The sequence below is a fragment of the Saimiri boliviensis genome, chromosome 6 (genome assembly GCF_048565385.1).
Source record: "Saimiri boliviensis isolate mSaiBol1 chromosome 6, mSaiBol1.pri, whole genome shotgun sequence".
In the NCBI taxonomy this organism is placed as follows: domain Eukaryota; kingdom Metazoa; phylum Chordata; class Mammalia; order Primates; family Cebidae; genus Saimiri; species Saimiri boliviensis.
The window spans coordinates 25,327,179-25,339,541 of record NC_133454.1 but is presented as its reverse complement, the minus strand read 5'-3'; the positions used below and the strand labels follow the sequence as shown (position 1 = coordinate 25,339,541).

At 38.3% G+C, this 12,363-nt stretch overlaps 1 protein-coding gene across 2 annotated transcripts in view; it reads left to right on the top strand.

Annotated features, from left to right (window-relative positions):
- The window catches only part of NCAPD3 (non-SMC condensin II complex subunit D3), a 68,476-nt gene that overhangs the window by 12,275 nt on the left and 43,838 nt on the right, over window positions 1–12,363 (top strand). For both annotated transcript variants that reach the window (XM_003942951.4, XM_074400430.1), the window contains exons 5-14: window positions 3,078–3,262; window positions 4,041–4,205; window positions 4,313–4,374; window positions 4,565–4,652; window positions 6,442–6,575; window positions 8,208–8,280; window positions 9,089–9,214; window positions 9,354–9,606; window positions 10,053–10,109; window positions 10,350–10,439. In XM_003942951.4, coding sequence (XP_003943000.1) covers window positions 3,078–3,262; window positions 4,041–4,205; window positions 4,313–4,374; window positions 4,565–4,652; window positions 6,442–6,575; window positions 8,208–8,280; window positions 9,089–9,214; window positions 9,354–9,606; window positions 10,053–10,109; window positions 10,350–10,439 — 1,233 coding nt within the window. The remainder of the gene's footprint in view (window positions 1–3,077; window positions 3,263–4,040; window positions 4,206–4,312; window positions 4,375–4,564; window positions 4,653–6,441; window positions 6,576–8,207; window positions 8,281–9,088; window positions 9,215–9,353; window positions 9,607–10,052; window positions 10,110–10,349; window positions 10,440–12,363) is intronic.

Genomic DNA, 12,363 nt, shown 5'->3' with positions numbered 1-12,363 from the left:
ACAGAAGGTGTACCTTGCCTTTGTTGGATCTAGTATTCTGTAAATGTCAGTTAGGTCAAGTTGGTTGCAAATGTTATTCAAGACTTATATATCCTTCCTGAAGTTCTGCTTATTTGTTCTATCAGTTACTGAGAGAGGAATATTGGAATCTCTAAGAATAATTATCAGTTTATCTATTTCTCCTCTCAATTCTTTTAACTTAAGATACTCTGAAAGTCTGACAGATATGGATGTATTTATGATTATCATGTCTTCCTGATAGATTAATCCTTTTAGAGTTATGTTAAGTCCTTGTTTATCTGGTTATATTCCTTGTGTTGAAGTCTCTTTTGTCTAATATAAACATAGCCACTGTAGTTATGTTGCGATATGTCCTTCGTTGGTACATCATTTCTCATGCTTTTATTTGTAACCTATCCATATATTTATATTTAAAGGGTTTCCTGTAGACTGCCTGTCATGTGGTCATGGTTTTTCTTTTTCTTTCTTTTTTTTCTTAGGAGAGATCAGGTCACACACGGTGGTGGCTCACGCCTGTAATCCCAACACTTTGGGAGGCCAAGGCAGGCAGATCCCTTGAGGTCAGGTGTTTGAGACCAGCTTGACCAACATGATGAAACCCTGTCTCTACTAAAAATTCAAAAATTAGCTGGACATGGTGGCACATGCCTGTAATCCCAGTTACTTAGGAAGCTGAGGCAGGAGAATCACTTGGAATTCGGACAGCGGAGGTTGCAGTGAGCTCAGATCGTGCCACTGCACTCTAGCCTGGGCAACAGAGTGAGAGACTCTATCACACACACACAGAAACAACACAAGACAAAAAATAAAGTATATTTTCCTTTCTCCTTTTCTCTTCTTTATGTGTTACTTATTTTTTCTACATGTTGTAAACTCTTCATTTCATTGATATTTCTTCCTTATCTTTTATAGAATTTTTTAAAAACAAAATAAACATCTTTTATATTTGAAAGATTAATCTCATAAAATATTTCTTCAGCCTGAAGAACTTTTTAACATTTCTTATAGAACAGGTCTGCAATCCATAAACCCCTTCAGGTTTTGATTGTATGAAATATCTTCATTTCACCTTCAAGAATCTTTTAGCTGAACGTAAAATTCTGAGCTGCCTTTTTGTTTGGATTATGTATGCTCTGTTGTGATGTCTTCAGTGCTTATTGCAATTGGCTTCACTGAGCTTCTTGGATCTGTGGATTTATAGTTTCAACCAATTTGGAAATTTTCCAGTGATTCTTTCTCCAAATGTTGTCTTCCTTCCCCTTTTTGGGACTTGAATCACTCCTGTGTTAGACGGCGTGATGTTCTCCCATGGGTGACTGAGTCTATTAGCTTTTTTGTTTCTGTGCTCCTGTTGTATCTTCAAGTTCACTTACTTTGTCTCCATAGTAACCAAGCTACTATTAAGCCCATCTAGTAGATGTTTCTTTTTCAGATCAAGGAAGGTCTGTTTGCCTTTAAAAAAATTTTTTTTTTTTTCATTTCTCTCCTCATGATAATTTTTTACTTTTAATTCTTGAGTTGCTTTAAGGTTGTTGTCAGCTGATTCCATTATCTCTGTCATTTCCTGGACTGTTTTATTGATGGATTTTTCTTATCATGGGGTAAATTTTCTTGCTTTTTAGCATGCCCAGTAATTTATTAGATGCTGGACACTTGTGTTTTTCCCCCTTGTATTTTTTGTAAAGACAGGGTTTTACCATGTGGCCCAGACTGGTCTCAGACTCCTGGGCTCAAGTGATCCACCCACCTCAGCCTCCCAAAGTGCTGGGATTACAGGCGTGGGCCACTGCTCCCGGCCAGGATGTTGGGCATTTGGAATGTTGTTGAGTGTCTGCATTTTGTTGTTTCCCTTTAAATACTATTGAAGTATGTTTTAATAGGCAGCTATTGGTGGATTGAGTTGATCCTTTTGAGGCTTGTCTTAAAGCTTTATTAGGGCAGATATAAACTATGCTATATTTGGTTTAGCCCTCCCTTTAAGATGTGTTTTTTCTGAGGTCTCTACTGAATGCTCTTGGTGTTTAACAAGGTCACTCCACTCTGGCTGGCCACAACTCAAATGTGTCTGAGCCTTGTGTGAACTGTGAAAATAATTCATCCTCTTGTTCCTTGAAAATACTTCTTTGCCCTCTGTCTTAGAATTTTACCTTGTGTGTGCATAGCTTATGTTCAGCCCTGGACAGCAGATTGCTAGAACTTTTCTTCTTCTTCTTTTTTTTATTTTTTATTTTTTTTCCCCTTTGTGAGATGGAGTCTTGCTCTGTCTCCCAGGCTGGAGTGCAACGGCGAAATCTTGGCTCATGGCAAGGTCCACCTCCTGGGTTCAAGTGAGTCTCATGCCTTAGGCTCCCAAGTAGCTGGGACTACAGGTGCCTGCCACCACGCCTGGTGAATTTTTTGTATTTTTAGTAGAGACTGGGTTTCACTATGTTAGCTAGGATGGTCTCGATCTCCTGACCTTGTGATCTGCCCTCCTCAGCCTCCCAAAGTGCTAGGATTACAGGTGTGAGCCACCACATCCCGGACTAGAACTCTATTTTTATGTATGTTCTTCTGTTCTATAAATTCTGTTTACCCTGTCTTTCTGACTCTGCTTTTTCTGCATAGTAAGACCATTATAATTTGCATGGATTCACCATTTCTCGGCTGTTGTCCAGAGATTGTCTCTGGATACAATACTGGGGCAACTTTAGGGTTTACTTCTTTGTTTCCCTTTTTTAACAGATTGCTCTTCTTATACTGCTTGGTGCCCAGTGTCTTCAAATGGTTATTTTATAAATCTTTGTCCAGTGTTCTAGTTGTTTACAACAGAAGAACAAGTGTAAAGCCAGTTGCTCTGTCATGGCAAGATGCGGAAACCTGGTTATTTATATCTGATGGAGCATTGTTGTTCCTTTACTAAGGCTGATGTTGGAAATGATACTGTTGCTAAAGGTTCTTTGTTATTCAGAGTCATGAAAAGCCTGTAGTTTGCTTTGTAACTGTTCATCTGTTGTTGCAGACATATTTCAAGACAATTAAATCTAACCTGCGTACTCTTTATTCCTTGTGAATAGGCAGTGTAGCCAATCAAGTGTTCCACCCAGTGATGTTTGACAAGTGCATTCAGACTCTAAAGAAGAGCTGGCCTCAGGAATCTAACTTGAATAGGAAAAGAAAGAAAGAACAGTCTAAGAGCTCTCCGGCTAATCCCAGGAGGCATAGAAAAAGGGGAAAGCGACCCAGGAAAGAAGATACTGAGGTAAGAAGTAAGTTGAGTAATAAAACATATATACCAACACACAGTTTTGTTTATTCAAGGATTGACATTATACTAAATATGATTTCAGGCATCATGATTATAGGCAAACAATCCTAAACCATCATAAACTATTCAGTACTGCTTTAAGTTGTCTCTTGGGCTTGATATAATTTTTTTTTTTTTTTTTTTTTTTTTTTTTTTTTTTGAGACAGAGTCTCACTGTGTCACCCAGGTTGGAGTGCAATGGTGCAGTCTCAGCTCACTGCGCCCTCCATCTCGTGGGTTCAAGTGATTCTACTGCTGCAACCTCCTGAGTAGCTGGGGCTACAGACATGTACCACCACACCCAGCCAATTTTTGCATTTTTTTTTTTTTTTTTGTAGAGATGGGGTTTCATCATATTAGCCAGGCTTGTCTTGAATTCCTGGCCTCAGGTGATTTGCTCACCTTGGCCTCCTGCTGGGATTACAGGCGGGAGCTACTTCACCCAGCCTAATTTCATGTTCTTACATGACACTGTAGTATGATAGAAGTTCATAGACAGCAAAAATTCTGAAAAACAGGATTCCTCATTGACACAAAACCCCACAAAACTAGAAACTACTGTAGCAGTCAAGGAGACCTAGAACAGTTATGTGACCTGGTCGAAGTCATATCACCTCATCATCAGCTTCTGCCTGGAGTTTAAGCTGTCTGCACTTGGTCTGAGTAAACTGAAAACCATGGGACAAAGTGCTCAGTATATGTTGCAGTCACCTGTACATTTCTTCATCTCTAGATGGATGAAACTATAGAAGAACAAGAAGATGAAAACATTTATTTTTCTCCTCGGGACCTTTCTCAAATTCGAAATGCCATCTTTCACCTTTTAAAGAATTTTTTAAGGCTTCTACCCAAGTTTTCTTTGAAAGAAAAGCCACAGTGTGTACAGAATTGTATAGAGGTAAGTGAAAATTCCAGGAACTTTAGGGCAGCTTCAAAGGACATAGACTATGGCTAATATTTAATGAGTAGAAAAAATCAGGCCTTTTCTTGGTGTCTGTTTTCTAGGTCTTTGTTGCATTAACTAATTTTGAGCCAGTTCTTCGTGAATGTCATGTTACACAAGCCAGGTGAGCCGTTAAATCTTCCACTGCTACAATTTAAGTATAGTATACTGATTTTGCTCCAGCAGAAATGGAAATGCCATTTTTTCCTAATTGGCACAGGTAGAATTTATTCATTGAAACATGGCTTGTAGGACTAAGAAATATTCCAAGTAAAATCATATCCATTAACTAATATTTTGTCTTTTATCTTTAGAGACCTTAACCAAGCAAAATACATACCAGAATTGGCTTATTACGGATTGTATTTGCTGTGCTCCCCTATTCATGGAGAAGGCGATAAGGTAAAGGAGATGAGAACCTAATTTGTTTCTACTAGTTGAATTGAAGGTACACAAACCATACAGTGGAAAGATATTAAAAGCACTTGATATAATCGCCATTTCAATTTACTAGCTCATTTTTGTGACCTTATATTATTTGCATAATAAAAAGTATCACTGTTTCTATTTGCTTTGTTTTTTTATTGCCAAGTTTATATCAGAATACTTGGTAGCTGCAGCAAATTATTGTTAGGCTCCAGTTAGAAAAAATGGTTCTGCTGTAAATAAACTAGGAGGAACAGGTAAGCTGCTGAACAGTTACTTTTGTAGGAATATTTCCCAAATCATTTTAAAAAGTAGAATAGAGAATTTTCAAGTTTCCCTTGGCAATTCATGTGTGTTTCAGTATTTCTATTAATAATTGTACTATTTTTGATGATATTCTGTAGAAATTTTGTAGGTTGTCATCCCTGCTTAGCATTGATAACTGGGTTTTTTCTCTAAGTTACCTTAATAGTATCACTACTGTAAACTTTGGAATTAGAGTTAGTTGTGCATTATGGTGTTACTAAACTTAGATGTCATAAATTAAACAATGAGATTTTGCAAACAATGTGATGGACCACGGTCATGTGGCTTTTGGTATCTGAGATACAGTTAACTTGCAGAGGCGTAACTTGGTGGTTAAGATGTTTTTGGGGATACTTGAGGTTCTGCACATCTGTGTTTGAATTCTGACCCTACAACTTACTACCTGTGGGTCCTCGTCTCAGTCATTCAACCTTGCTGACATGTCAGATTTCACTTCGGGACAAACAGGACAAAAGTCTTATTCTTCCTTATAAATTTGTCACAGCATTAAATGAAGTTGAGCATGTCACATGCCGAACACAATGCCTGTTGTTTAGAAATATTCAATATTTTGTAAGTTTTATATCTTTATCACTTCTGTGTGTTGAAATCTGAATGTGATAAAATCCATAGTAATGTTATTCATTCCCATGCCCTTTTAAACATTTTAAATAATAAAATAGATGGGAAAATTCATCGCTTTAGGTCTACTGTGTCTGTAAAGATGGTACTTTTTTTTTAATTGTGAAAGTATTGACTTGATGTTAGGCAGTGTTGGTTTTAGCCTTATCTTTAATTATTTGATCTTGGACAGCACACATTTGGAGTTTTCTTTTTTTTTTATTATTATCTGTGAAGTAGAAATTACACATGTCCTTATTATCGCATGGAATTGTTGTAAGGTTTAAAATTAAATAAATATATGTAGCAAAATCTAGCTGCGTAAATGAAAGTTCTTAATGCAATACCTACCGTTTACTTGGTTGTCAGTAAATGTTTTATTTATTGGATGAATTAATTAATTAGTGCCTACGTTACATGAGATAATAGGTTGGAAAGGTGCTTTGTAATCTGCAGGCAAAAAGCAGTTGTAAGGTTTCATTCTTTCCCCTTTTAAATAAGGGAACATTAGTAGCACTTTTGCCATTTGTAAATGACAGTTAATTCCCTATTTGTCGTAAATTCTCGGTTATACTGTGCAATAGGTAGAGAGAGTAACGAGGTGATGTTTTTATCAGATATATTATCTGCCAGCCATTCTTTCACACTGTTTACATTGTGCATTTATAGAACACCTGCTCATTGTTTCAGAGATATATCCCTAGTGTTCAGCCAGCAATTATGCCCACCTGACCTACCTTCAGATGGCTTGAAATGGTTTACTACAGTCTGCATCATGATGTTTGAGACCCCGGGGTTCTCTATCCGATCTTAAATTCTATTTTCTTTTCTCTTCTAGATTATCAGTTGTGTTTTCCATCAAATGCTCAATGTAATATTAATGTTAGAAGTTGGTGAAGTTTCCCATCGTGCCCCCCTTCCTATTACCTCCCAAGTCATCAATCGTAGAAACCAGGCGGTCCAGTTTATCAGGTGAAGCACACAATTGTGAATTTTTGCTCTGTCAGTCTCTCTCAGTACTCTGGGCCCTGCGGTCACTAAGGTTTCTGATACCCATAGAGTTAAAATTTCTGGCCTGATGGTGGTTTGGGGAGTCAAAACCAAACACTTTGCAGCTAATGTGCTTTCTGTGTCTGGGTCTCTGTTGGTAGGCTCCCAGCTGGGGCGCTGTTTAGAAATAGGAATCTGCAGAGCACAGGCCAGAGCCAGCCTGCAGCTTGTTTGCACTTAGTCTGTGTGTCGGTCTCAGAGAGAGGACGGCGGCCTCTCCTCCTTTCCCGTGTCTGCTTCTCTGCAGCCATTCTGTCTCTTTCTCTTTTCTGTTGCTCTCTACTCTGCAGCTCTTTGCTTTTGTTCTTTGCCACTTTTTCCTTGTTTCTTTGCACTTTTCTGTTCCTTTCCCTCTACAGAAATTACTTGAATGAAAGGATTGAGTTGCTTTTTACCTCTGTAGCAATAGTCGTTAGACCAGTTTTCCCCTCATGGGTCACTCAGCTTCGTGTAAAAACTCTCATGCCTTAGCTTCATTGGCAAGGGTGTGTTTGCTGCATCACTGGCTTTTCTTTCCCTCTTTCACTAACTTTTGGCATGCAACATGGAGGTGGTGCCGTGACGTGCTGTGTACATGCAAGTGTGCGCATGCCTTGGGTGTGCACATATGCAGTTTGGTTGGAGACATGGGGTGTGGATGATGTCATCTTGTGACTGAGCAAATGTCTCTCCATTAAGAACTTTTGAAAACATTAACTAAAATGTTTTAAGTGAAAACACTGTCATTTTGTTTCTTCCATGAGAGTTTCCCTTACGCCAATCACAATAGTGTTCATGTAATGTGACAGGTAAACAGCACTAAAAATGGATCAAATCTGGGCCATTTAGAAATTTCTTCTTGAGGCTGGGCACGGTAGCTCATGCTTGTAATCATGGCAGTTTGGGAGGCCAAGATGGGCAAATCACCTGAGATCAGGAGTACAAGACCAGTTGGCCAACATTGTGAAGCCCCGTCTCTACTAAAAATACAAAAATTAGCCGAGTGTGATGGCGTGCACCTGTAATCCCAGCAACTCAGGAAGCTGAGGCAGGAGAATTGCTTGATCAGGGGGCGGAGGTTGCAGTGAGCTAAGATTGCACCATTGCACTCCAGCCTAGGTGACAAGAGCGAAACTCTGTCTAAAAAAAAAAAGAAAGAAAAAGAAAAATATTTCTTCTTGGGTTAAAGTTGGGAGAAGTAATGTTACTAATATATTTCACTGAGCTTCCGTGAGGTGGTACTGTGTCTTAGTCAATTTTTATATTTATCCCAAAAGGATATATTGTACATCTTAATATAAAATTTAGTAAGTAGTCAGAAGAATTGTATAAAGATGACATTTTTATTCTTTCCTGAAGACTCAGCTACTCTGCAACAGCTCTCAAAATTGCACAGGAATTACTTAACAGTTTTCTACGATGAATTTTGTCTTCACTCTTTATTCTGCTGAAACCACTCTTAGAGTATGAGGGTACAGTATTTTAATAACTAGAATTTCTAAATATAGGCGTAGTGGTTTTTGAGGACAGTCACTGAATGTATTGTGAACAGTGGATATGTTTTCTTTTAAATAGCTCCCTTGTGGATGAATTAAAGGAGAGTATATTCCCAGTCCTCTGTATCTTACTACAGCACATCTGTGCCAAGGTACTGCTTGCCTTAGTAATATTAATAACATAGAAGTATATCACGTGTGAAGGTGTGTGTGAGTGTATGTGTGTGTGTATTTGTTCTTGGGAATGAGTCTACATTGTTACTTAAAGTGGTTTTATTTAATGTTCACTAGATGGTCCCCTAGAGAAAAGTGTTCTATAAAAAAAAAAAAACCAAAAACTTTATTTTGGAGAAATGTTGAACATACACAGAAACAGGGAGAATAGGATGGTGAACCACCACATACCTATCAACTGCCTTCTGCAGTTTTGTGTCACTTAAACCCCTACCCACATCCCCCAACATGCGTATACTGGATTGTGTTTTGAAGCACATTCCATCATACCCTTTCATACGTAATATTTTAATATATATCTCTAAAGGATAAGAATTCTTTAAAAACATAACCATAAGATATTAACACACCTAAAGAAATACACAGTAATTTCTTAATATTATCAAACATCCAGTCAACGTTCAAATTCCCATGATTATCTCTTACATTTTTATAACCATTTAGACAAATAATTCTTAATTTGAACCTCATGAAACCTGGGGATCCAAAAACTCTCTGAAATTATATACTCAATTTGTATGTACATTTTTCTGGGGAGACAGTTCACAGATTTCCTTTAGATTAGTTTACAGGGGTTCTAAAACCTAAAATTTCTTAGCCATTTACCTAACATTTAAAGATCATTGAACTAGTTGTACTCAGTGGTATTCAACTTGTCTTGCAAAATATGTTTCAGTTGTCCTGCAGGTGGATATTGGTTGGTCAGCTTCTATTTTCGTTTTTCAGGTGGTAGATAAATCAGAGTATCGTACTTTTGCAGCCCAGTCCCTAGTCCAGCTGCTCAGTAAACTTCCTTGTGGGGAATATGCTATGTTCATTGCCTGGCTTTACAAATACTCCCGAAGTTCTAAGGTAGGAGATACCTCTGCATAAAACCTTGGGTCCTTGTTAAAGTGTTTTTAAAAGAGTCTCTTTTTCTAGGTCTGAATGAGGAGGGTTCTTTGGTTCTTACTCCTGTCTGATGGCAGTTCTTGTGATCTTGCTTTACCAGATCCCACACCGGGTTTTTACTCTTGATGTTGTCTTAGCCCTGTTAGAACTGCCTGAAAGAGAAGTGGATGACACCCTCTCCTTGGAGCATCAGAAGTTCTTAAAGCATAAGTTCTTGGTGCAGGAAATTATGTTTGATCGTTGCTCAGACAAGGCGCCTACCGTCCGCAGCAAGGCACTGTCCAGCTTTGCGCACTGTCTGGAGCTGACGGTTGCCAGTGCGTCAGAGAGTATCCTGGAGCTCCTGATTAACAGTGAGTATGGTGACTTGGGGAAGGACACTGGTCTTGTGCTCATTGCGGGATAGACTGCAAGGGAATCATTCTTTTCTGTGGCAAAAGTAATATGGTATGATCTGTTTTTACCCTCAAAACCATTTTTAGTATATTTTATTGTCAAATAACTTTTAAATAGGCAAGGCTAATACATTTGAAAGGCCTTTTAAATGTATTTGAGATATTCATATTTTAGAGGTGATGTTGGTGGCTGCGTTTACTGTTGCTTTGCATTGGTGGGCATTGCTTGTAATAAAATGAATCTCCATTTCAATGCATACGCAAGGAGAACATTATCAGTTGTCAGCAGTTCAGAATCTGTCTGCCTTGTCTTTCAGCCTAGTTATCTTCATTTTGATTCCTCTGTGGATATTTACTCAGTTTATGCTACTGACTTTCTTCCTTATCTGTCTTCTTATTTTTAGGTCCTGCAATTTCAGGAATAGAGAGTCACCCTGGTACATTACTGAGAAATTCATCAGGTAATGGATCAATACATTTTCTAATATTGAATGATCATCTTTTAAAAACTTGCTGAATATTTAAAATGTTTTTCCTTCCTCCTTATTTACCTACTTTAACATTGTACGTTTTTCGTCAGAGAAGTTGAAATTAATTTTAGTAATAATGTGGTAACTTAGAAGAGTAACATGACCTGCTAATGCTATTAAAAGTATAACACATTTTTAGCTTAATGACTATCCTTTTTTTTTTTTTTTAAGCTTTTTCCTATCTAAGGCAGACATCTAACCGTTGTGAACCCTCAGGGGAGATGAACATAGACAGCAGTGGTGAAACAGTTGGCCCTGGAGGTATGTCACACTTTTTCACTGTCAGATCGGTAATGCTCTTGGATTTCAGACAACTGTAAGTAGAGGCTAAAACCTTGGATTTTTTTTTTCCTTATTAATTCACCCCTAATAATTGAAACATCTGGCTAGGTGTGGTGACTCATGCCTATCTATAATCCCATCACTTTGGGAGGCTGAGGCCAGTGGATCACTTGAGCCCAGGAGTTGAGGACCAGCCTGGTCAACACAGGAAGATCTTATCTCTAAAAAAAAAAAAATTAAAAATTAGCTGGGTATGGTAGTCTGCACCTGTGGTCTCAGCTACTCAGGAGGCTGAGGTGGGAAGATGGCTTGAGCCCAGGAGTTCCAGGCTGCAGTGAGCTTTGATCACACCAGTGTACTCCAGCCTGGGTGACAGTCTGTTTAAAAATAAAACAAAAAAACACTGCAGGGTCGTGCTTTTCTGTGTCAACTCAGTTACTAAGTAGCTGCTTGATAGAGTATGCCTGTCATTTTCCAGTTATAACATCATCCCATTTTTCCCAGAGGACTGTTAGGAGAGTCTGTGGAAACAACATTTAGGGGAGTGATTTAAAGAGAGAGACAGACAGATAAGAGAGAGAAATAACGTGGGTAGAGGATTAATTACCTAATTAGGTTTATTAATTTCTTCAATAAACATTGATCTGGTCCTTCCCAATGTGTTCCAGGCATTGGAGATGCACAAGTCTGTGAGGCAGAGCTCTATCTCTTAAGGAGCAGTGGAGAGACAGGTGCTTGTGCACAGAAATGTATATACACTTGTACACACACGTATGCGGAACACTGAGATCGGTGCCGACATGCACAGAAAGGGCCCTGAGGATGAGTACTGCTTTTATTATTCAGCCTAGAAGGTCAGCATGGAATTAGCTTTGGGAGGCTAGATATTAGCTTGTATTAATCAAATTCAGAGCAATAACTGCATTTATAATAAACAGGTTTTCTAAATTTTGTAGGAATATGTACTCTGGAAAAATGTTGAATGTTTGTGTTGACTCCAGACTTCCTCTTAAACAGGTTACAGATTTACTGTAGCACAGACTTTTTTCAAGCAACTCAACTAAAGCTGAGTTGATTTAATGATGCTTTAAAATTATAAAAGTTTGGAGATGCAAAGAGCTCATGTTCCCAGCATATTGTTCATAAGCTGAAATGACCTGTATTGTTGTACGTTGAAAAATTTGTATAGTTACTTAATGCCATGCACTTTGCCAAATGCTCTCTTTGCTTTTTTTCAATTAAGATAGAATTCACACACCATAAAATTCACCATTTAAAGTGTATAATTTAGTGGTTTTAGTATAGGTGCAAGATTGTACAGCTTAATTCCAGAGCATTTCATTCGCTGAAAAATAAACCCCATGCCAAGCATGGTTGTATCTTGCTGGATTTGATTTGCTGGTATTTTGTTGAGAATTTTGTTGTCTATATTCATAAGGAATATTGGTCTGTTGTTGTATTAAGCTGTTTTGCATTGCTATAAAGAAATATGTTGCCAGGTGTGGTGGCTCATGCTTGCAATCCAAGCACTTTGGGAGGCCAAGGCCAGTGGATTACTTGAGGTCATGAGTTTGAGACCAGCCTGGCCAACATGGCAAAACATCACCTTTACTAAAAGTATGAAAATTAGCTGCGCATGGTCACGGGCACCTGTAATCCCAGCTACTCAGGAGGCTGAGGCAGGAGAACCACTTGAACCTGGAAGGCAGAGGTTACAGTGAGCTAATATCATGCCACTGCACTCCATCCTGAGCAACAGAGTAAGTCTATCTCAAAAAAAAAAAAAAAAGATGGAAAAGGAGTAATTTATCAGAAAAGAAGTTTAATTGGCTCATAGTTTTGCAGGCTGTACAATTAGTACAGCACTGGCATCTGTTTCTGGGGAGGCCTCAGGAAGCTTACA